Below are 26,456 nucleotides of genomic sequence, written 5' to 3' on the forward strand. Positions count from 1 at the left end.
TCACAGCATTCCTCCCGGCGGCAATAGCCTAGGAGTGCACTGTCCGGGCCTCCTCCGTACACTGAAGCAGCACCTGCGCAACCGTATCCCACACAGAGTGGGAACGGCCCAATAGACATGTGGTGTTCACCGACCGCAGTCCCAAGCTGGCAAAAGAGAAAATCTTCTTCTCAAGATGGTCCAGCTTCTTGGATACCCTTTATGGTGGAGCTGTAAGGAATGCCCTCTTGGAAGTGGAGGCTTGAACCACCAAGCTCTCAGGGGTGGGGTGTTGGGAGAGGAAAGTGGGGACGCCCAGAGCCGGGCAGTGGCGTCGGGCAATCATCCTATCCATGGGTGCCCCAGTGTTGGGCCTGGAGCAGGTACCCAAAAGGACGTTGGTAAGGGCCTAATTAAACGGCAGCAGGGGCTCCGAAAAGCTCGCTGCCGGCTGAAGCACCTCTGTCAGGAGGTTAGCCCTGACCGCCACTGTAGAGAGCTCAAGGTTGAGAGCCTCGGCCGCCCAACGCAACACCACTGCATATGACGCTCCCACCTCCGTAGCCACGGTAGGAGGAGACAACATGCCAGGGTCAGGGGAGGTGTCTAGACCATTGGCATCCCCCAGTTCCTCTCTCCAGTCCTGATCACAGTCTAGCTGGTCAGTCAGAGGGTCACCTGACCCCTCCCAGTCCTTCTCCTCTGGGTGCCAATCTGCCCTAAAAGGGACCCCAGGAGTGAACAGGGTCACAAAAACCCCTCTCCGTGCCTGATCCGGCATCGGGCAACACATGTCCGGCTCCGGGTCCACATCAGGATGGAGGCCAAGGTAGACGCCGGCCAGGGGCACGACCAGCGTCAGCTGTGGTAGCGGTGCCAGCGAAAGCGGCACCAGTGGAGGTGTAATAAGATCAACTAGCGCCGATCCGGATCCAGGCCAGGGGCCAGAGCCGCCGGCGGAGAAGGCCAAGGTGCACCAACCGAGTCTGCAGGGCCCGAGGGCGCGTCGGTGGGCATCGGGCTGCCCAAAGATGGCATGCATCGCCTCGTAAAATTTACAAAGCTGGACAGGAGTCGCTCCGGGTCCTGGGAAGGGAGGGAAACTTGGAGTCGGCTCTTCGGGCTCCACACACAGAGCCACGGGAGGGGCACCGCCCGCATCCCTCGTCGCGTCAGCCAACCGAAGGAGAAGTCGAAGAGCGACGATGCTTCTTCGACTTCATTTTGTGCTTCGACTTACCTGACACAGAGCGCAAAGACTTGGAAGACGAGTGATGATGGCTCCACGACCAGTCCCTCGACCTCCCTCGCGACCGGGACCTCAAACAGATCGAAGCTAACTGCCGGCGCTCAAGAAGTTTTCGGGACCGCTCCCGCAAAGCCATGGACCGGCAGTCGGAGCACGACTAGGGGTCGTGGTCGCGCTCCAGGCAAAAGAGGCACGCGCTGTGGGGATCCGTAACAGACATCAGTCAAGAACAGGACCCGCAAGCCTTGAAGCCGGGCATCCCTATGTGCACCAGGAGTCGTAGGACTTAAAAAAGACGTCAACAAAAGTCGCTCAAAAAGTTCATTCAAAAAGAAAGAACTGACGTCAGCACGCGAGGGTGGCTTCTAATAGCTACCGCAATGTCATCCCAGCGACCACGACGCCAACGATGGACGCGGAGCCGACCGACGCCACCTTCCGAAGCGCAGTGGTACTGCGGACGAAAACACTTTCCGGATGCAGTCTGACGCCTGGAGGCAATTCTAAGGTAAGGAATCTATAACTAACTGTTTCTTTCAGAAGAGAGTCTCAGTCATGCCACGCAGGTGAGGGTGCATGGCGGCAGGATTTTAAAACCCTTAACCTTACCCTTCCAGCTGAAGGTGGAACAGGGGTTGTGGTCGTTATATAAAGTAGATGTTAGGAAATTATAAGTCTATATATTGACATCGGGGATCCATGTACACCTAAAAAGATATAATGACGTGGCTGCTTTATCTTTTGTTAAGTCAAAAATAAATTAGAAGAGCAAAGCGAAAGGTAACTTTGTAACCTACCTGCACGGATTTTGACTGCCTGTGGGGTGAGACGCCGATTTATGTTGTCAATAAGCACACGCCTCTCCTCTTCTATCAAATCTAGTTCATCCAAAATTGATGGGTCACTGAATAAAACAGAGGGAAAGGGAGTCAAGTAAGAAAAGTTACTCTACTACACTACTTCTTTACAATGTGCTGAGATCAGTGTGTTGCACATCAAGTAAGCAATGCTTCTTCGCAAGAAGACCTCATTACCACAGGAGAATTCAAATACAGTCCCATATGCAAGTCTGCCTAATCAACAGAATGGGAGAGTAATATTCTAGATTTTGATTACATAAATTTCTGGCAACAAAACATTACATCTTAAATGTTTAATGCCAGAATAAGTACACTCCTGACCATACTGGGATTCATTCACATGGGTTCACATTCTAGATGCCAGAACACAAAGTACACAGCTTCCGAAAAGGTCACATTTAATCAGAGCAGGAATGAGACGCATTGTAAAACTATGAAGAATGTTGTATGTAAGGTTTCCGGGAAAATAACCTTACACATTTAATGCATTTCAATGTTGCCATGTTCCATGAATCTCTGCCATGCTTGGAAATACACACTGTCTGGGATTCTTTCACTTGGGCAGAGACTCATTTTCAGGATACCAGTGTACAGCTAGAAAAGAACTATTTGCAAATAGTAACTATTCATATTATAAAAATAAGCAAGTTCGATAAATGTTCAATTTGCGTACAGAGTAAGTGAGATTGTAACTAAACGCATCATTACTTTAAACTACATTTATTAAAAAGAAACTTCATATTGAGGATTGTGAAAAACTGTACTTTGTCCATGCCCCAGACCCAATCCACAGAGGTTCCCAATTGACCACAGAGCTCTCAGGTGGTAAAGGGGCCATTCACTGCTCTGTGGCGCTAAACCACAAGTGCATTTGCCCAGGGTTGTAATTTGGAGCTCTGGTGTGTGGGAAGGACATGGTGACTGGTTCCTATGTTAATTCCTTTATTCCCGTTTCCTTTCCTCCTTGTGAGAGTGCTAAGATGGCAAAGAAGAACTTTTCCCAATTGCTCCATGCGGCACCATGAGAAGAAGTGGAACCCCATCAGTTCTCCACAGATTAAAAGAGGCAAATCGATAAGCATAGAAGATTGTGTGACCCAGAACCACGTGCAGATCAGAGAATTATAAAGGAGCTGTGAATGGTGGCAAAAGCAACAGAGGGTTCCAGCGGGGATTACCCCCTATAGCTTTCGATGTTCAATGAAAGCATACATCCCTGAAGATAGCCATTTGACAATAAATGGCCATAAATCTGTGACAATAAGCACTAAGTCGGAGATAACTAAGAAGAGCCCCAAAAAAGAGACCCATGCCCCAGAGGGAAAGAAACAGTGCGGAACATCATTAAACGATGTAGTATTTTAACATTACGAACTTTATTAAAGTTTTATAACATACATATACTTCAGCTACATCCAAGAAGGCAGTGAGAGGGAAAATTTGGCAGAGGGAATCAACTAAGGAGCGATTCAGTGGGACAGGAGAAGGAGAAAAGGGGGAGAGGGGTCAGAAGGGGAGGGAACACGAAGAAGGGAAGGAGAGCGGGTAAAGGACAATCTGCAAATGTCTCTAAAGGGGACGAGTTTTTGATGATAGTGGGAGGGAGTCGCTCACAGGTAGGAGAGAGTTCCTCTGCAGTCACTTGTCAGAGGGGGGACTCAGATGTTGTGGGTAGCAGGGGCAGTCCTGAAGTCCTGCGATGAGAAGAGCACACAGGGTGCCACATTATGTCAAACTGCAGCAGGGTGGACTCAATGGCCGCGGTGAGCTTTTCCATCTCCAGTAGATCCCACAGTTTGTGCATCCAGTCTGCGTGGTCGGTGTATTATCTGTGCACCAGTGCGTGAGGATCGCTTGTTTTGCTGCACAGGGAGCGAGCGTGATGTCCCTCCTTTTTCGGGATTGCAGGGGGTAAGTCTAGAAATTGGGTAGGCACAGCAGGATGCAACTCGGTAGCGGGGGAGCTATGTGTCAAACATTTCATTAATGTCGCATAGGACCTCGCAACAATACTGGTGTAGCTTGGGACAGTGCCATAGAAGATGGGTGAGTGTGCCACTCTCCGCAGGAGCGCCAACATTAGTCCTTTGCACCCTGTCTCCATGCTGCCAATATGGCTGGGATGTAGTACCAGTAATGGGTGATTTTGAGCATAGTTTCCTGCGTTGCTGAGGAGCGAGCAGGGGATCGGGTTCTGCAAAAGATTTCTGTCCATTCCTTTTGTGCACTCGAGCTCAGCTTCCCATCTGGTCTGTACAGTAGGAAATGGGTCCCAGTAGGACAACATTAAAAGGCACACACAATTAAATATCAGTAAACATTAATATACTCATACACCGTTATTATATTATTAAATGTTATTTAATCACATTGAACATCCGGAGATGCTTATAAAATCAGCAAATAATTTTGAAAGAATGTACCGAACAATTGCCCCACGTAAGGGGGAGAAAAGAAAGGGAGAAGGTAGTGTGCATCAAGTGAGGGTTGGTAAAGTGAAGAATGTTTCTCTGGAACATTCAAGCAACCCAGGCCCTATGTCATCCTAAAGGTAAAAGATTTGGCCGTTTTTGCTAGGCTGTCACCATTGAAAACCAAAGTGTGCAGTTCTTCCTCACAAAATGCAAAACCCAGGCAAACAAATGTGGCAACACTCTCCCTTGAAGCAGTCACAGATTTTGTTAGCTTCTTACAAAGGATCTCTCAAACTACACCCCAACCATTGCTAATCTTGACAGACTAAAGCTTTGTATCATTTGCAAAGCATACATTTACCCTAAATCCACGATTATGAAACCGTCCTATACATCTTTCAGTAGCCATAAGAAACAACCATAGATAATCATCAAACATTAGCACAGATGCTACGTGATTAGAACAGTACTTCATCCACAAGAGCATTGGGCACATGTCAAAAGACCTGTCTGGGGCATTGTGCATCATGGAGCACAACCAGCAAAACAAACTTTGAAAAACTGGGGACTCCTGGTCCTATGAAAACTTCAGACATCAAAAGGCTTGCCATCAAATGAGATCCTGACTAAGTCTCAAGCAGCTACTGGTAAAAAGGCAGAAAGCTGCCTTTGGGAATTAGGCACTCATGCAGCTGGTTGAATAAGTCCAGAAATACCACGTCTACAAGAGAACACTGGAAGCCTGTTGATTTCTTTCTATCTTTAGAAATGGTATACTTCTAGTTTGCACATGTGCTATTTATGAGGGGGTACCACAACCATAACTGTCCCCATGCATTGCTCATGACCTAACAAACGAGGTCAATGATGATTCTAGAACATCAATGAAGCTAGTGAGCCGGCCGAGGTACTTATCACAACTTCCAACCGAAAGCCAGGCACTGCAATCTGCCAGCCATTCCCAAAAGGCAAATACACTGCTTTGTTTTGGAAGGGGTGCTCTGCACTGCCTGCGCCACAGGTCAGTAGACTAACTCAGCCATGCCCAATGGGCTCTTTAGAAGAGCAGTCATCTGCGTGGCCTAGCCACTCTAACACATGGACATTTCCTTAAGTGATTCGAACCCAAAACAAAGATACACGTATGGCTTCATAACGACTGCCAAACAATAAATAACAGAGTCCAGAAGAAGCAACAATAGTGGTCACAAAACAAGTGTAGGCTGAACTTGTGTAACCTAATAAGAAAGCAGTGATAGAATTTAACTATCGCAGAAAGAAACAGGTAGATGTGGCCACAGAGACCACAATATCAACTTCAGGTCTGTGGGCAATATGCACATTTTTCAGCTACACGAACTTGTTGTAAAATGGTACCAGTATTCAATGTTCGAGGGACATGGACAACATCCATGCCGGATGCCCAGTACCAACTAATACCAATACTGTAAGCAGCTACAGGAAAATACATATGGATTGCTTTCAACTTTAACCCGGTATGAAAAATCTGCATAGAATTCCCCAAAACAAGATATGTTCATGTGGTTGCTGCTACTCTATGTTTATAATATTTAGCTGCTTGAATACCGAGTTACCCCACTGAAAGGCATGGTACAGGTTAAATACATGGCTAAAACGCTCTCGGATCACTCCCCGGTGGTCCTGGAGCTACAGGTCTCCGTGTGCGAGAGACCTCCTTTCGCATGGCGTCTTCAGCCGACCTCCTTGACTGATCCGGTTTTTAAACACACCATTGGGGAGGCAATCCGACATTACTTCAGGGAAAATTAGGGTACCGTCGAAAGCGCCGGAGTCTTGTGGGAAGCTTTTAAAGTTACCATCAGGGGAGTCTGTATGGGTGCGCAAGCCGGTGTACTGAGGGATCTTAGACGTAGAATCCATAAATTAGCTGCGGAAATATCTACACTGGAGCGTGAATATGAGAAGCACCCTTCCTCTGCGGTATTATCTGCGATGCGCGATCTGGTGACAGAGCATAACGACAGTGGACCAGGAACTGGTGCACAAATCGACGGTGTATTGTTCGCTATTACGGTGAGGGGCGCAGGCCTAGGCGCTCACTGGCGCAAAAGCTAGCAGCTCCACGACGCCAGGTGAATATCACGGAGATGCTAGATGGTGAGGGTGCTGCGCGTTACACCACACCTCAGATTAGCAAGGCAGTAGTCAGCTTTTATACCAGTCTATACGAAAACAGAGCCAGGGCGCCGATGGCGGATATACACTCCTTTCTCGACGATGTGGCCCTGGGGTGGATGTCTCTGGAACAGAGGTAATATCTTACGCAGCCGTTTGATGTGGAGGATGTGAAACTTGCCATTATGTCACTCCCCACAAGCAAGGCAACCAGCCTTGACGGGCTCCCAAGCGAATTTTATAAGGCTTATATTGGCCCCCAGGCTCCTAGCGGTATATGCGGAGGCATATGACCCGGGGCGCCTCCCACCCACCTTAAAGGAAGCCCTATTGGTGATGCTTTTGAAGCATGATCAGGTTGAAAATCGGTGCAATTCCTATAGACCTCACTCCATTATTAATATAGACGCCAAGATTTTGGCAAAGATGATTGCTAATAGGCTCCTGCCGCTTATCCCTCTATTGGTTCTCCCTGACCAGTCGGGTTTTGTTGCTGCCAGGTCAACTACGCTTAATCTGTGCACTGTCTTCGCCACCCTAAATTTTCAAGCAGTGGCTGTGCTGCTTGACGCAGCAAAAGCATTCGACTCCCTTCAATGGGACTATATGTTTACTATTTTAACAAGAATGGGCCTTCCCCAGTTCTTCCTTGTAGGAGAGTGGCATCGACTGCATAGTTGCCCTCAACTTTTTGCTGATGTTTTGACTGTTTTTATGACTTTAGCCAGGCTGTGGCCCTGCTATCCAGGACCCCAGCCTATCTGCTTCCTCTGTTAAACGATGTGAGTACCCTAGGTACAAACCAATTGGATGCTGAGGGTGCCCTGACAGTCCCTTGTAGATGGTACCCTAGGTACCCAGGGCATGGGTCCCTCAGTAGGCCTACCAGGGCTGCAGCACTTATTGTGCCACCCTGGGACAGCCATACAAACTGACACCACCAGACCACTACTGTAGTCTGGGTAAGGTGGTGCTAGCACCCCTTACATGGATATAGGTACCCTATATCCCACCCCATTACAACACATGTACTCTCATAGGTCACCCCTATAGCAGGCCTTGCTAATCCTACAGGGCAGGGTGCTGAGATATGTGTGAGGGGGGACCCCTACCTGATTAGGGCCTCTCTGCAACCCTCATAAAATCATTGCTGGGTTGTTTGTAGTGTAGCCATACCATATACTCTTAACCGCATTATAAGTCTATCGCGATAGAGTGATAACTTGAGAATGGCTACACAGAACCATATTGTGTTTGGTGTCAAACATGTAGGAATCCTACCCCCAGTCTAGCCATGGGCATAAGGGCACGATTCCCCCCTGCTAGAGGGGCGATATGGGAAAAGCGACAGAATTCGGACACCAATTTAAAAGTGCACAAGTAGTACAAAATGGCTACTACCCGCCACCCACACGACTCAGGCTGGCTGTTGCTGGGGAAAACCCCAGCCTCGCCAGCTGGACAATGGCTCCTGTGGCAGGGAGGTGCTAGCATCTCCCCAGACAGGATATGTGGATTGGAACAGGGTGGGTGCACCAAATGTCCTTTCAGAGTTGCACCTAGGCAGCTGCAGTTCCTTCATTCTGCATACACCGCTTGGAACCGGTTCAGGGGCATCCTGCCCCTCGTCAAGGCGGGAAACACACAAAGGGGAGAGGGTGTAGCCACCCTTTCCCGCCTCACCACTCATTGGTGGACACTACTCTGGACACTCCCCTAATCTTGGGGATAAAGGTGAATAACGTGGCCCCAGAGCCTCAGATTAATCTTGGACTTTACAGACTGGACCTTCGACGATCTGCTGCCCAGCTGACTGAAGAAATCTCCCTTGGGATAAAGGAGTTATCCCCCTGCTTGGCAGGCACCTGAAACACTGCAAGTAACCCGGTTGGAACTTCGCTGCTCTCACGAACTTCGTCGACTTCCAGCACCCTTGAGGTGGGTTTCCTAAGCATCCCAGAGGCCAGTGAGTGTGCACAGCAAACCTGTGTACCGTGGACCGCGTGGGTGCCGGGATTCCCAATACCACAGGACACCTGCCACCTCTTGCGTAGCACACGACCCTGACCAGTGGGGAAGTTGTGCTTTGGCCCATTATTGAGCCAACCACCAAGCAGCATCCGTGCCAAAGATCAGCGCCCTAGCCCCCTCCGGTGGCTCCCTTTCACGCACTCCATTTTGCTGCCTTCCGCGGTACCTTGTCTCACGACTTGTGGGCCAGAGCGGAGGACAATCTCGACAACTAAGTTCCCCTGGTTGCTCCAGGCCTGCTCTAAAGTCTCTCCAAAGGAGACCTCTCACAGACCTCGTGGGTCTGCACCAGTAGCTGATTTGTTCATCTTGCGTGGGTTGCGGTTGCCAAGGCTTAGTGGATCCAATCCGGACACTAACACGGCAGCGACCCTCATCCGACGTGGACAGTCGCCCTCCCGAAGCTGGCCTTCCTTGAAGCCTCCCGGAGCCCGTGGCTGCAAATCCAAGTTACACCTCTTTCCACTTGAAGCACCAGACATTGAAGGGCTCTTTGCTTTGAGCTCCCTGGTCACTGTGCCGTGACCCAGACTCTGTCCCCTCTGCTTTCAGGTTCTTCTCTAAAAGTTCTACAACTTCAATCTTCACGGCATCATCGACGCTTTTGGCTAGCAGCACTTTTGAACATTTCTCCATTGAAAATCAGCCCACGACCAGATAACGACCTATGCACCCGGCTTCCCTGGGGCAGGTAACAGTGGTACCTCGGTACTCTCGTGGTAGTGGGCTCTTCAAAAGCTTAACTCTAAAGTTTTAACTTTGTACTCCTGCTAGAAGTGACTTTAATCTGTTTAAATCTAACCGCGACATTCTCCATAGGCTTTAATAGAGATCCCAATAGCAGCTATTTCCACTGCACGCGCCTCCCGTGGGTACCCTTCCTCATAACCTGGGGTGGATTCTTAAGGGGCCAGCGATCCTAAATGCCCAAGGCATTGTCTGTAGAATTGTCGTGGTTCTTATACCACTTTTTTAATATATGGTTTGGTCCCCCCACGGGGCCCTATGATTCCAGTGCTATTTTATTGTATCTATCAATGCTTGTTTTAATTGTAACTTTGCCTCAGCCTCATAAAGAGACTTGTGGGATTCGGTTTAGAAAATATATATATATATATATATATATATATATATATATATATATATATATATATATATATATATATATATATATATATATATATATATATATATATATATATATATATATATATATATATATATATATATATATATATATATATATATATATATATATATATATATATATATATATATATATATATATATATATATATATATATATATATATATATATATATATATATATATATATATATATATATATATATATATATATATATATATATATATATATATATATATATATATATATATATATATATATATATATATATATATATATTTCCATAGGAAATCCGCAACATTCTATTTTGAATAACTTTGGTGCCGATGGACGAATCCTCACGAAATTTTCAAAATAGGTGGGGCGCTCCGCTCCGCTCCTTCCCTGAAAGTCTCGGGGGGATTCGTCAAGCGGGGGCTGAGAAAAAGGGGGGGTCTCAAAACGCGTTTTCCCCATGCATTTTTCCATAGGACCTTTAGTCCAAGCTGCAGCCCGAACGGCTGAACAGAATTACTTGAAATTTGGCAGAGAGGTAGTCCTCAGGTCAGGGATGTGCCTTTTGCAGGTCTGGTGTAAATCTGTTCAGTATTTCATGAGAAAATAGCATTTAAATCAATATATATATCTATAGGCGCGCTCCGAGCGCGTACCGTAAGCTTACCGTACGCGCACGCTGCCGTGCGCGATTCTGATTGGTTGTTAGACCTTAGTAAACATTCGAATCGGTCGAAACCAGGAAGTGTCGGCCGCCATTTTGTCTCTCGCAGTCTGAGGGGGTGAAAAACAAAGGTGGATAACGTGAAAAGGGGGCAGGCTGGACAGTTCCTGACCCCCTAGCCTTGGTCAGGGGGTCCCAGAAGGACCCCCAAGGGCAAAAATGTATTTTAATTTTTTTACAAAAAATCGTGGAGTGCGCGTAGCGTACACGCACGGTAAAAACGGAAAAATTCCGCGAACTACGTAACCTGGGCGCGCGGTGTGCGAAGCGCACCGGGCGCCCACAGCGCGCGCACAGCTAAAAAACTTTAAAAAAAAATAAATAAATACATAAATTAGCGTTTAAAAAACCGTACAAATTCACTGAAAAAACCATAGGTTTCACACACGTTATAGTTAGGAATTAGCATTTAAAAAACCTTGCAAATTCACTTAAAAAAACCATAGGTTTCACACATGTTATAGTTAGCTGGGCATTTCACTCGTGAAAAACCATTGAAATTTCCACGTTATAGTTAGTGCAGGCAACTATAACTCACGCGACCGCAATCCTCTGTTGATGCTAATACTGTATTTAGACACTTATTTACCCATGTCTTCTTCCATTAATTTTTAGCTATACATATATTACAAATATTTTTTTTTCAGAAAAACACATATGTCATCAGTGATGTAATATCTGACATCAGCAGAGGATTGCGGTCGCGTGAGTTATAGTTGCCTGCACTAACTATAACGTGGAAATTTCAATGGTTTTTCACGAGTGAAATGCCCAGCTAACTATAACATGTGTGAAACCTATGGTTTTTTAAGTGAAAATATATATATATATATATATATATATATATATATATATATATATATACATACACACACACACACACACACACACCTGTGTGGACTACTCTTTCATTTGGTCATTCGAGAGGTTATCTATGGTAAAACAATAAGCTTAACACTCCTTCAAGACTTAGCCTGAAGGCTGCTCTCCACAGCTACCACTAGGATAGCTTTCTTTAAAGGTTGTCTTAAACCTAACATCAATAAGAGTCGAATTGGACTGGTGCAAGGTGTCCCTATAACTAGGAGACAGCATATGCCAGGCCAACTTCTCACATTCCTCCAGTGGATTAAGGTGCTGTACACTGAACCCGTATCGAAGGTACGGGTAAATGGCTGGGTGTCCGCGGCATTTCCCATCGGTAGAGGCACGCGACAGGGTTGCCACTTATCGCTGATGCTTTTTGCGCTGGCACTGGAGCCTCTGGCTTGTAAGCTGCGCCAGCGGCATGCCTCGGCTGCACTAGGCTTTCGGCAGAGACCACTCGTGGTCTTGCTGTAAGCCGATAACATGCTATAGGCCACATACCTATCAGAATTGCTCTGCGAGTATGTCAAATTCGAGAGATTCTCCGGCCTAGAGATTAATTGGGCAAAATCTACGGTATTCCCGTTAATGGCTGGCACACGAGAGGTCAAGCTGGACTTTCCTCTGACCTGGACTCCAGACCCTGTGAAAGACTTGAGGATATGGTTGCAAAGTTACCCTGAGCAGGTCACTACTGTGAACTATGGTGGAGTGGTTGAACGGATCACTGGCCAGGCGGAACATTGGGCCCAATTTTCTCTATCACTCGTTGACCGGATTGCGGTGTTAAAAATGTCTATACTGCCCAAACTTCTCTATCTGTTTGTGAATATTCCCATTCGGCTGAACATCGCGCTGTTTTAGACGCTCCAGGCATTGCTATCATTTGTATGGGGGGTAAGAAGACCAGATGCAGTTGGGGTGGTCTTGTACAGCCGTGTGACCGGGGTGGTTTTGAGGCCCCTGACCTGCGCCTATACTACCTATGCGCACAGGTGCAGTTTGCACATTATTGGTTTTCAGCCCATACATCTATCGAGTCAGACGCAGTGCTCCGATGCCGCTTGTGGCGGCGGCACTCTCTGGGGGAGGTAAGGCCCCAGGACAGAAATCAACCATGTGCAGTGCACTGCTTGGGCCTGGCAGGCCCTGGCGAAACGGGCACAGCTGGACTACCTAGACGCCCAGTAGCTACCAATAGCTGCGCACCCTGATATTTCACAGGAGCGACCGGCTTTGCGGGCGCTGGCGGCTGCTGGGATTACACAGATGGAGAACCTGTATAAACAGGGTCAGTTCCGCTCGTTACTGGATGTACAGGGGGGCCGGGAGCACGGCTTGATGTTTGGGTTCACATACGTGAGAGTGCGGCAAGCAGTTAAAGTCATCTACCCTAACTATCCGTCTGAACCAAAAACGATGCGGGCACTGCAGGCGGTGCTGGCAGGGGCTGAACGGAAGGGTCTGATTACTAAACTGTTTAACGTGTCACTACAAGAGAGAGACAGTTGAACATCCTTCATATCTCAAATGAAATGCTGCGCTGGGATCCACATTATCACTAGAGCAATGGAAATTCTGCTCTGCGTTAACAGGGTGCCTGACGGCAAATTGTAATCTCCGCATAATCCACTTTTAATACTTGCACCAGTTATACTTGGGGCTCCCGGTTTTATGGTATTTTTTTTCTGAACATTTCCGTCTGTATTTATCCATATTTATTTTTGGGCCTTTTTATCTGTATTTATCCATATTTATTTTGTGTTTTGTGCATAAATAAAGTTGTCAAACTACATTTCCATATTTATTTAACTGTTAAACACACACTCATACTTTGATATCTGTCGTGTTTTAGCTATTTAGGCTGTCAAATATTACATAACAATACATCCCCTGGTAAATACTAGCATAATACTATAAATGTATGTTGACATATGCCATTATATAAAGAAATGTAATCTTCTTTAATTACCCATGCTGTCTATCTGCTCAGCTGCTGGCCTACAAGTCATGAAAGACAGCACGGAGAGTCGCTTAAAAGTAGCACAATTTTCTGTATTTATCCACTTTTAAAAATAAATGCAGACAGAAAACAAATTATTCTGTGTCTGTATTTATTTGTAAAAACAGAAAACAGGGAGCCTTAGTTATACTATACCCACTGCAATTGCGCAGGTTTGGGTTGCGTGATTCTGCTTGTTGTGTGCGGTGTGGGCAGGCTGATGGCGATTTTCTGCATCTGGTATGGCAATGGACAGGGATTTTGGCATTCTGGACTAGGGTGACAAGTCTGCCTTTGGATGTAGTGTTGGAACGTGTGCTATGTGAATCTGAGGTATGCCTGCTGGGCTGTGTGCAGAGTCTTAAATCGTGTAATTGGAGTATTGTAGCGGTCTCGACCCTGTTGGCAAAAAGAGCTGTAGCACAATTTTGGGGTGCTGACGCCTCTCCCACTGTGAAGAAATGGATCCGTGACTTAGTCTACTGTAAAGACCAGCTGGAGGCATATGCGGAGGAGCTTCCCGAGGCCTCCGACCCAAAGACTTCTGGGCCCCACTGACTTTGTATTTGCTGATCCACCCAGATTTGTAGTAATTTTTTATATCCATACACTGTCTGTATGCCTTGCCAGGAAATGTCGCTATTGGGACACCCTTTATGAATCAACACTTGTGTGTTTTTTAGGATTAGGATTAAACATTTTAGTGCTGTATTATTATTCACTGTGTGCCGGGAAGGGCTGGGGGGGCGCCTCTAAGTTCTGTGGTTTTGTTGTTTGCTCTGCATTTCAGATTAGATGTGACAATAGGACACAAAAATGCTTGTATCATTATACGCTATGATGGCTTTGCTTGTCCCAGTTATGGGGCTCTTTGTGCTATTATTGCAAGCTTTTCAATTAACAAAAAATAAAAGTCACTCATAGCCGCTCAGCTTGAGATCCCATGTAAGGGAAGTAATAAAACGTCAGAAAAAGAATCCACAGAAGAGTAAATATAACTAGAAATAAATCTAAACTGGACTAGATTCATCAATCATTTCAATCGTACATGAAAAAGTAATGATACATTTTATACAGTTGAATAGATTGTATTTTGGGTATTTGATAAAGTCTGATGCTAACTCTTTGAACAGAGAAGTGTTCTTCAGACAAGATCTGACTGCAACACGGGCACCTCAAACACAATGCGGTGCCCAGAGAAAAATGCTGTGCGGCGGGGTTGGGTACTAGACTAGTTGAAAGAAAAAAAGAACCACTGTGCTATTGCCGCGGGTATTAGCAAAATGTAATTGAGACATTAGACAGCACAATGTATTTTTTTTCCTAGTCTCACAAATACAGATTCACGATAGAGGGCATGGGGAGAAAATGCTATTTTCTCAATCTCAGGCTCTTTTGGTCACGTGTCGAAGTGAGGATTAGAACCCAGATTTCCTGAGTGATAAGTTTAAATCTTTCCGAGAACAGCTGTGGTTAAGACTGAACTAATTATCCTTTAACTAAACCCATGCCACACTGGTGCCCTAGCAAAACCAATAGAAGCAGAGTTGCCACAAAAGGTGTAAACTGCTTACGTTTTATCTTTTAGAAGTGTCATTCCCTACTAAAAACGGAACTGAGATCTGGGAGGAAGATTAAGGAAGGGAGAAGGGGTCCACCTCATCTACACTAGGTTGCTAAAGGGATCTAAAAGAAAGTTTGGAACTTGTACGGAAGTGTAAGAACAGTAGGCAGGCACTACTGGTCTTTTTCCAGGAGGCCAAAAGCCTGCCAACCATTTTGTGTATCACCACAGTATGAGAAGGAGGCCAGTTAAAGTAGGGTTTTATAAATGATTTGATTGGGGATCGTTCGACTGGAGCGCCTCATCCACCTATGGAAGCTATAGATGGGCCTAGAGACAGAACGCCTGCTCAAATCCACTAAAGATATTTTAATTTACTCCGACATAAAACCCACAATACACCTATTAGAACAACAGTTCCCTGTGCTGGAAGAGGGATTAAAGTGAAGATAAGAAAACACAAACATTGAAGTCACTTCCTGTATTCAGTCAGTGAAGTGATATCATACTTCAGAACGGTGATGGAGAGACGCATGTTGATAGGGTCATTTTTATAAAATTAGAACCATTTTCTTTCTGAGGGTCACGCAACAGAGCAAGCATGGTACCCTTACCCAACTGCATGCTTAAATGCATCATAGGCTCCATATCCTGGCCTCTTGTACTTGTCATCAAAAACCCAGGCAGTCCTCTGGAAGAGACTCTCCAGTTGCTCATCCTTGGTGTACTCCAAGACCTCTGCCACATGGCGCAGGATGCTGTAAACCTACAAGACAAGCACACAAGGTGAAAGACAGTAGTATACAATGGGAAATTTGTGTCAAGAAGGTCTAAAGATCTCGAACTTCATCCGAAGGCTTTATCTGCAACTCTTTATTAACATTAGTATCAAACCAATTAACAGGCCCTTTAAATATAATGTCTTGACTACATCAAAGGAAAGCTTGGGAGTTTCATATTGTATTCCCAAACTGTTGAAGTTTCACCAGTGATGGAGACTGATGTTTTACGGTAGAAGAGCAAGGGGAGAGGTATGTAACTGCCAATGTCTGTTGACTGCACGTAGAATTGGAAGGTACAGACTGCACCGATAAGTTCTGCTTAAGTAATTGTTTTCATATTGCAAATACTAGACATTCAGTGCTTTGCATCTAGGTACACATATCGACTTGAAAACCTCCCCTCCTTCAAGAAATGGCTGTATCTCCTAATGGCTATGACGAGACAACACTCTGTAAGCATTTTAAAGATGGCACAACGTATTCTTGGGATGAGAGTAAACAGCTATTTACAAATTCAAACCTACAATTTTCAGAGAGCGTGACTGAAATTGCCTTGTGCCGTTAACTAATTTGGTGCAGGTTTGTGCAGTTTAATTATTTGTTTATTAATAGAGCACAACTATTGTCCAGAGGAATCATGGCACTAAGAAAAAAAAAGAGAGAAGGCAAAACAAAAAACTTAAAGGAAAAAAGGAAAGGGAGACTGGAAGGCATTAGTAGAAAATATAGACTTTGGGGCTTTTTCTAAAAAGCTGCCATAGACAAAGTGGTAGCTTCTTCCAAACTTGTGAGCTCAGCTCTTTCAAGTACCTGCCACCACAGTAGCTTTCATGAAACGGAGAACAGCAGCAAAGAAGAAATCACAGACCAGTCAGATGGAAAGACCGGTGTAGAAAGCAGAGTGCAGTGAAATGAATCTTTTGTGCAAAAGTGAGCCAGTGGAGTGATCTATGAAGTTCTGAGATATGGACGTATTAGTAAAGGCCGTACACGAGTCTTACCATCATGTTCCGAACTGCCTTGAGCTTATATGCAAGGTCAACCTAGATGGCTATATGCGAGGTTAATCGAGAAACTATCACTATATTTAAAGGGGGACAAAATCACTGCACCTATGACAGAGGGGCATCTCTCTTGTGTGATGAAAGGAAGTACCTTTCTGAGTGTTTTAAGGGTCGAAATAAGATCTTGCCAAACCTGCAGAATCTGAAAGTTGAAGTTGTGTGCCTAGTTAAAGCATACTCTTAGGTTTCCCCTGAGTCAAGAGGGGGTAGAAAAGTGACTCCTGAACTGTTTTAAGGCACTCTGAGGCATCCTATGCCGTCAGAAGCAAGGTGGCCAAACCTTAGCATACGCTGTGTATTATCAGCATAGTAGATTGCCTTAAATCCAAAGCACCTGATCAGTTCTTCCAGCATCTGTATATAGACATTAAATATTTGGGCAAATGGGCAGAGCCCTATGCCGCTCCACAAATGATCCCCTTTGACATAAGAGCTAACACAGCCATTTGTGTGTAGAAGGACATAACCACAATAAGGATGTGCCAGCAATTCCTATTATGGCAACAAGGTCAATCAGAATGGCTTGATTAGCCATGTCAAATGTGGAAGGCAAGCTCAACAGAAAGACCCTGGCCGCTAAATTTGAGTGCGGCCAACAGTGCTGTACTTTGTCCGGAACGAAAGTCTTGCCACTGCAAATCTTCTTAAAAGTTCTATGAAGCCAGAGATCTAGGTCAAAATGCTTCTCCATTATTTTGCTTAAAGCAGGGAGGAGTGTGTTGGACCTATAGTTCTGCCGGACACCAGAATCAACATTCAACATTTTCATAAGGGGTGTCACAATGCCCTTTTTAGGTCAAGCTTGACAGGGCAGCTTTCTGATGTTAAGTGATCAACTTAAAAAAAAGAGCTTTTGGCCATGGGTCGGGGGGAGGAGCCTAGCGCGCAACCAAGATGGCCGCGTAGGCTTTCGGCTCTCGAGGGCCTCCGCAACCTCCCACATCTATCCTGACTAAATCCTGCTAAATTTGACGGGCTTTTGCTGATGCATTCGCGCTGAGGTGCCACCCGTTTTCCGAATTCTGATCGGACGCCGGGAACCTGAATGGTCGCCCTCTGAATATTGCGGCCTGCTGTTGCCTAGGTCCCGATCTCGAGTTGGTGGGGTGCCCGGGTACGAAGTGAACAACAGCGGCATGCTGAGCCTGACTCGCCGCGTACCGCGCATTTTCACTTTCGTTTGAGGGGATTTTTTGAGATCGGCTGAGGGACCTCGGTGTCTCAGAGGAGAGCGGACGGCGAGGTGTCTGGCCTGACTCTCGGGCTACACACGGACTTCCTGCCCACGACTGCGGTGTTTGATTGATTTGGTCAGCTGGTCCCGGTCCCCGGCTTCGACCAGTGCCAACTCGTGGCCTCCGGACGATGGCGACTAAACTAGACGGTGACAAGTCGAAACCTAAGTCAACTCGGAGGGGTGCCTATGCACAGGCCAACAATATGGATCGGTATGCGCAGTTGAGGGGATCCCCCAGTGGCTTGCACAAATCGCCTGAGAGGGCTAAAGAGGTTTTGGGCCCATCGGCAGAATTGACCCTGCAGGACGTTATGGGCGCCATTGAGGAGATGAAGGCTGCGGTGGGTCAGCGGTTTAATACCCTGGCGCATAAATTGGACGCGGTCCTTATTGATGTGAATTTGGTCAGGGCAGACCTGTCCAAAACCAACTATCGGGTCGATTCTTTGTCTCAAGCGGCGTCGAGCCTAACTGTGGATGTGGCAGCCCTGCAGACGGAGGTCCACCGGCTGCGGCTGGCCAGTGACCAGACGGATCATCGACTTGAGGACTCTGAAAGCAGAGCTAGGCGGAATAACATTCGCATCATCGGAGTGCCGGAGAGATCGGAGGAATCTGCCACGGATCTCTTTGTGGAGGACCTGGTGATCAATCATCTCGCGCCTAAGGGATTGAGCAAGTTCTTTACAGTGGAGAGGGCCCACAGGATTCCGGGTGGTGCGCCCAAAGTGGGTGCTCCCCCGAGGCCTATAATTGCCCGACTTTTCAACTTTCGGGATAGAGACGCTATCCTTCAGGCATCGAGGGTGGCGGGACCGCTGAAGTTTGAAAACTCTAATGTCAGCTTTTATCCGGATTTCATGCAAGCGGTCCAGAAACAGCGGCTGGGATTTTTGGGTGTGAAACGGCGCTTGAGGGACATGGAACTGAAGTACGCGATGTTGTTCCCGGCGAGGCTGCGGGTTGAGTTCCAGGGTCGTTCCCACTTTTTTGACCGGCCGGAGGCAGTTGGAGACTGGTTGGATGCCCTGCCGCGGGGACGGGACCGAGACAGTCGGGTGGCGGAAAACAAACGGGATGTGGTGGAGCGGGACTAGAACTTGGTTCATGGCGATTGACTAGACTGGCGAGGATTGGTACCTTGGCGCAATTGTACTTTAATCTGTTACATAATGCCCTTCAAGTGCCTGGGGGTTGTGGGGAGCTTATGGGAGTCCTTTCCTCCTTCTGGGGTTCTTTTTGTGGTATAGGTTAGGGCGACAGGCACACTGCAAGTTGGGGGGGCTGTTTGGGCTCAAGCAGGGGTGCAGGGAGGGGGGGAGTTGTTGTTTTGGGATTGTGGGGGAGGGGGGTTGTTGGGGATGGTTGTTTTTTTGTTTTGCAAGGCAATGTGAAGTTTTCTGTTGAATTTTCCGGGTTGCGCTCTCCGGGATGTGTGTATCATGTGCGGGAGTGGGATGGGGGGGTAAGGGATTGAGAATCCTTTCGTGGAATGTAAACGGTCTAGGGGACAGGATCAAGTGCGGGGTGGTGTTGCAGTTCTTGAAACGAACCTCACCCGACATTGTTTTCCTGAAGGAGACACATTTGATTGGGAACTCCTTCCAGGCCCTAAATAGGCGGGGCTATCGCCTTGCCGCTTACTCTGGTTTCACTTCTGGCTCTAGGGGAGTGGGCATTCTGGTCAGGGCCTCTCTCCCAGTGGAAGTGGACGAGGTGCTCCACGATGATGGGGGGCGATATGTGGCGCTGGTGGGGAGATGGGATGGCAGGACTGTGTCGCTCGTGGCTGTATATGTACCCCCGGGGTTGCAAACTGCTACATTTGCTGATTTGGGGCGTTTGGTCCTGGGACTCCCTGGGGGGGGTTTTGGTGCTGGGTGGAGATTTTAATGCCGTTGTCTCCGGGTTGGAGGACCGCCACCCTCCCAGGGATCTCCCTAGGGCTCAGGCCAGGTTGGGTGGCTTTTTGGACACTTTGGGACTTGTAGATTGCTGGAGATTGATGCATCCGGGACAGGCGCAATACACCTTTCACTCGGGGGCCCATGGGAGTCTCTCGAGACTTGACTATATGCTTATGCCGGCGACCCAAGCTGGAATGATTGGGGAGGTGCGTCACTTAGCCCGAGGTATCTCTGACCATTCCCCTGTATGGTTGCAGCTGAGGGTTGTCTCTGGGGCAGAGGGGAGAGTGGCACCCATTAACTCCTGGTATCTTCGTAACCCTAAGATCCGCGCGGAGTTGGTCAAGTCCACTGATCACTACTTTACTGATAACGTGGGGTCGGTGTCGTCGGCCGTCTCCCTGTGGGAGGCCTATAAAGTGGTGGTCAGGGGGCAGGCCTTGTCCCTTATCTCCCATACCAAGAAGTGCGAGAGGGCGGAGGTGGTCCGCCTGGAAGCGGAAATAGCGGTGATGGAGGAGGACCTGGAGAATGGGGTTACTGAGGAGAAATTACATGTTCTTAGCCTCAAACTGTCAGATTACAGAGCGTTAGTCACGGAAGCTGCCAAAGAGATGAGTAGAGAGCAGCAAGGGCGGTTGTATGATGTGGGGGACAAGGCCGGAAAACTGATTGCTTGGCTGGATAGGAAGGAGAGAGCTAGCAGGGTGGTGCCCGTTGTGGAGAGGAGTGATGGAGTGCGTGTGACTGATCCGGTTGAGGTCGTTGACTGCTTCGCGGCTCATTTCCGCGGGGTATACTCTTCGGTCTCGGTGCGATCGGAGGAGGATTCCCACAGCCTGCTTAGAGACATTGCATTGCCAACCTTAGCGGAGGCGGACGCGGTGTTGATGGAGGCGAAGTTGTCGTCAGATGAGATCGCTTTGGCCATTCGTTCGATTGCTTCGGGCAAAGCGGTGGGTCCTAATGGTCTTCCCATCGAACTCTACAAGTTGCGTCCCGATAAGATAGCACCATATCTTCGAGACACGTTTCTGGCGGCGCGTGCGGCGGGCTTCCTCCCCCCTGATCAACGCCTCGCCAGCATAGTTGTGATACACAAAGAAGGGAAGCCGCGAGATCACTGCGCCTCCTATAGGCCCATCTCGCTGTTGAATGCAGAACCCAAGATTCTGGCTAAAGTGTTGGCCAACCGACTGGTTCGGGTCGTGGGCGACTTGATTCATCAGGATCAATCCGGCTTTATACCCCATCGGAATACCGCTCTAAATCTGAGGCGGTTGCACGGCGTGCTTGCTAGAGCGGAATTCATACGTGAGCCGGCCATCTTGGAGTCTTTGGATGCTACTATGGCATTCGACACTTTGGAGTGGCCGTATATTTGGGCCGTGTTGGCGAAATTTGGGTTCGGCCCGGAGTTTATTGGTTGGGTAAAATTACTCTACGCTGACCCACTGGCTCAGGTGGTGGTGAATGGTAGGGTGTCGGCTCCCTTCGCACTGGGGAGAGGTACGCGGCAGGGGTGTCCGCTATCACCCCTTCTCTTTGCACTATCTTTGGAGCCTCTCGCCGCCTGGTTGCGTTGGGAGCCGTCGTTGCGAGGCATTAGATGGACGCCGGAATTTGAAGACCGTGTCTCCCTTTACGCGGACGATATCCTTCTGTATCTTACGTCTCCCCGGCAGTCGCTAATTGTAGTGGTGGATGTGCTGAATTCTTTTGGCCGCAACTCCGGCCTGGTCATCAACTGGGCCAAGTCGTGCTTCTATGTCCTCTCGGGGGATGCCCCCCTTCTGCCGCGGGGTTGCCCGGTTCAGATTGTTACCCTGGGGTTCAAATATTTGGGAATCTTTATCTCACTGGACCCCGCGGTTCGCTATGAGCGAAACCTTCTACCTCCCCTCCAACGATTGAAGGCCGACGTGGCGAGATAGCGACGACTTCCGCTCTCGCCGCTCGGACGGGCGGCGTTGTTTAAAATGATGTCGCTGCCTCGTTTCTTGTATGCCTTGCAAAATACTCTTGATGTCGTGCCGGCCCGTTATTTCCGGGAGGTGGAGGGTCTTCAGCGCCAACTGTTTTGGGACGGGCGGCCGCAGATTGCTCTCGCTAAGTTGACGCTCCCTTGGTATGATGGGGGGGGGGGTCGCCCTCCCCGATATTAAACGATACTATTGGGCGTCTCAGTTGGCGGCGGTAAACCACGGGATATATGGTCCTGCCTTAAACCCGGCCTTCGAGATGGATAAACACTTGCTTCCGGGTGGGGACTATAATAGGGCTCTGTACTCGGTGACCCAGGATACGCAGTTGACGGGACCCACGCGTGTGGCGGTACGGGTGTGGCACGCGGCGAATGCTGCGATGGGGTGGAGGGATCGCTTGACTCGGGCGACGCCGTTGTATGCCTCTGGGCGGTTGGGCTGTTTGTGGAGATCGAAAGGCTTTGAGAAATGGGATATGATCGGTATATGTAAGGTGGGTGATCTGTGGGCAAAGGGTGCTTTCAAAACGTTCGAAATGCTCAAAATTGAATATAAATTAAACAATAGAGAGTACTTCCGGTACGCTCAAGTCTACCATGCGCTTTGTTCGGTCTTTCCGGATGCTGCTGCTATCCCAGAGTATTCCCCACTGGAGGACAGAGTGTTGGATGGCTATGTGCCCGACAGCACTATTTCCCTGATTTACAAGAAACTCATCAACGATCGTGCGGACTTGCTGCTCCGTTTGAGGGAGGCGTGGACGGGAGATGGCCTGGAATTGGACGATGAGGACTGGGTATCGGCGGTGGCCTCCCCGAAAGAGGTGGCGATCCCGGCCCGCCTACGGTTTGTACAGCTGAAGATCCTCCATAGAGTGTATGTCACAGGGCCCGGTTTGCTGCGTATGGGTTATTCGCTGGATGGATTGTGTAAGCGTGGATGTGGCCTGCCGGGCACGTTCCTTCATATATTGTGGGAATGTTCGGAGGTTGTGCGATTCTGGAACGGTATCCACACCGTAATAGAGGGGGTCACGCACGTGGCCCTGTTGCCAGAGGCTCGGAGGTGTTTGTTGAATGTCTGGGAACCGAATGATTGCAATGCGGCACAGACGCAGTGGGTGACCTTGGGGTACATGGTGGCTAAGCGTAACATTGCACAACTATGGGGCTCCCCGAGGCCGCCCACGATTGATGTATGGAAGGAGAATATGGACTGGTGTATGTTTAGGGAAAAGACGGCGTATGTGGCGAGGGGTAAGCCAGGGAAATGGACTAGGGTATGGGGTCCGTGGAATCTATATTGGGGACGTATCTGCACCCCGCCTCTGCCATTAGAGGTCGATATTGCTCTGACCCCCTAGCCGCGCATTCCGCGGGAGTGCTTGAGGTGTGCTCCATGTTTTGCTTTCCCATGGCCCCCCTCTACAGCTTCCGGACAGGTACTGCTTTGGACATTATATTTTGTTCCCCGTCCCGGGAAGAGCACGCTGTTACTTTAGACTCTCATTGCCTTGAGTGTGTTTTACATTTAATACAAAATGAAACTGTTGTTTTCAATTGCTCTTGGCCTATGGCCACGGCCTGTTATATGTGCTTACGAACTGCCGGGCGCCTTGCTTATGGTTCAACTGAGTGTGTGGCGCTACATTGTGGGCCCTCGGGCTCTATAGCGGCCGGCCATGGTGGTTGTAGGCCCTTGTTTGTATTTTATTGTGTGCTAACGGTTTCGAATAAAATTTTTCCAAAAAAAAAAAAAAAGCTTTCAGGAGGACTACAGAGAGGGGCTTTGGCTCTGCCCTCATGTTGGTAGCCAGGAATACAGATTGTAATTGGGCCGAAGTTGTGTGCTTCCACAGAAAAAAAGTGCTTCACCTCCAAGCAGCTGAGATCAATTATCCATCTGCCTGAGCTTGCACTTTCGGGGGCACACACATGGAACTGTAACGCTGTTGAATTGTCTTAGAAAACTAGATAATGTACTGGGTTTGTATTTCTCTGGCAGCAGCAAAGATAAGAGGATGGCAGTATGAGGAATGTATTGCAGTACCAGAACCCTCCCCCTTCCATCATTAACGGACTTCAGAGTGCAGTTTTTTTCCGTGTAGTTTGGCATGCCCATGGCTACACTTATCTATAAGGGGGTTTTAGGTCCGGGTTGGCAGTGCAGCAGTCAGCTGACCTTATGTGAGCAGCAAAAAAGAGCTTTCAGAGTATTGAGAGAGCGGCTTAAGCTCAGCCCAGGTTTGTTCTCCTGAGTACAGGATGTGATTGGGCAGAATTTGTGTGCTTCCACTAAAAAGGCTTCTTCTATTGCACTTTTTGGCATATGGAATACTTTATACTCCGTTCAGCAGGACTGAGGAGGTTAGGGTGGCAAGCCAACGATCATGGTTATAGGCCCAATCTGTTTATTATGAACTGCTAGATGATAAAGGCCCTCGGCCTGACATTTATTGTTAAAAGTCAATAGGCACTTAAGTGTGGGTAGTTGTCACAATATACCCAAGTCTTTCAGAAAGGAATTTTGTTACTTGAAATCTCACAGGTTACTGTGGTAAGCAAGGTTGTTGGTGTTGATTACTCCATGTGACAAACCATAAATACAAAAGGTTTGCTCTGCGAGAATCTTTGTTAAGGCCTCACCAGGCAGCAGAGGATTCAGCAATAGATACGTCTTGAAAGGGCCCCACATGTCCCGGGGTCGAGAGCCAGTCGGAAGGAGGTCAGAGTAAAGGGCAAGCTGGTCCTGCCAAAGGATCATGGTTTCTAGCGAATCTTTAAATTTAGGTGCCCGTCCCCTTCCCCATCTGCAGGCGACTCTCCACTTTGCGAGAAGAAAGCACAGCGAGGCTAACCGTCTATGGGGCACCGGGAGTTTCTCCGTATAACCCAAGATGCCCATCAGCGGAGTCGGCGGGATCGAGACCCCCAGCATTGTCCCAACCGCCCCAAAGACCTGCTCCCAATATGCCTGAAGGGCCGGGCAGCAACAGTTGGTTCTCTTCTTGCGTTACAGGCTGCAGACTGGATTTTGCTACATGTTATCTTACAGATTACAAAGGGGTTTTCATGTTGGCCACCCATCCCGACAAAACCAGGGGATTTTCATAGTGATGATTCTTGTTAGGCCTCGTTGAGAAGGATTTTATATTGTTCTGCAGGATTTATATTTCTACATATTTCTAATACTATAACTTTATGCATGATGATTGCCAGTTTATCTGCACTTCAATAGGCTGGAGTGGTGTAAGGCGCAAAGCCAATGGTAAAGCATATAGGTTTCATCGGTTCATTAGGGAAAAGATTTCATGTGTTTGATCGGTTTATTATAAAACGTTCTAACAAAGCCTGTAGGCCTGACCTGTTTATTGTGAACAGCTAAAGAAAATAGGCTTTTAAGGATGAATCATTATTATACCGTACTAAAGATCGGCAGGTATTGGTTACATGGAATCCCCCAGATACTGTAGTAGGCAAGGTGTTGGTGATCCACACAAACAAACCAGGGGATAACATGTACTACATTAACCCTTGGTAGGCTGTCTTAAAAAAGATAGTATTTTGCTTTTTTGACATATTTGTACTTTCACGATCATATGTCAATTGGTTGCCTTGTGTGAAAACCCATGTTAGAGTTCGTTATGGCGAGAAGTCAATGATAAAGGCCATCAGCCCGATTGTTTGTTATGAAAAAAGCAAGTTTATCCTGGCAGAGTGAGTGCAAAAAGCATATGGTAAAGTCAATCTGCATTTAAAGGTGGATTGTTATTTCTCTTTATTAAAGCCTAAAAATAGGTATTTTGTTTCACATATTACCTTTGATGGGAAGGATTTTGGATTGATTACTGCTTTTGACAAACCCCAAGGGTAGATGATTTGCACTATAATTCTTGCTGGAAACTGTGCTTAGCTGTCTCCCATGATCATGTAATAAAAAAAAAAAATATATATATATATATATATATATATATATATATATATATATATATATACACACACACACACACACACACACACACACACACACACACACACACACACACACACACACACACACACACACGCACGCTGATTTTGTTCCTTGTGTTGTCCTGTTTTCGTCTCTCTCTTTTTCTTTTAGGTCTCGCAACAGTGGGTCCACTCCCCTTTGGGACCCAATGGACTCTCTTTGGTGATGTACTAATTTTACTGTCACCCACTATGTAGTAGAGATTATTTTGAGCACTCTCTCACTTGGTCCTGAAGAATTGCCACCGACCCGTTTGGGCACAGGGCAAGAAACATGTCGACCTTTCTATTTCCCTGGGGAGCATCATAATCCCCTTGGGGGTCACCTATTGTAATTAGGCTGGTATACCACCAGAATAAAATGGTTCCTTGATTGGCAATACCATACCGATTTTAACCCACCACACCACCACTCACTACACTTGTTGCACCTACCCCCACGCACCCATACGGCTGTCTCTAAAAAGATCTCCGAAAATGAGA

At 47.5% G+C, this 26,456-nt stretch overlaps 1 protein-coding gene across 1 annotated transcript in view; it reads right to left on the reverse strand.

Moving 5' to 3' along the window:
• Positions 1 to 26,456, reverse strand: part of EIF2S1 (eukaryotic translation initiation factor 2 subunit alpha) — a 136,545-nt gene that overhangs the window by 65,221 nt on the left and 44,868 nt on the right. Inside the window, exons 4-5 of the mRNA XM_085627206.1 lie at positions 15,603 to 15,754; positions 2,026 to 2,132 (exon numbers count right to left, since the gene is read on the reverse strand). Of these exons, the coding sequence (XP_085483332.1) occupies positions 2,026 to 2,132; positions 15,603 to 15,754 (259 nt within the window). The remainder of the gene's footprint in view (positions 1 to 2,025; positions 2,133 to 15,602; positions 15,755 to 26,456) is intronic.

This window comes from Triturus cristatus, chromosome 9, assembly GCF_964204655.1.
Source record: "Triturus cristatus chromosome 9, aTriCri1.1, whole genome shotgun sequence".
NCBI lineage: Eukaryota > Metazoa > Chordata > Amphibia > Caudata > Salamandridae > Triturus > Triturus cristatus.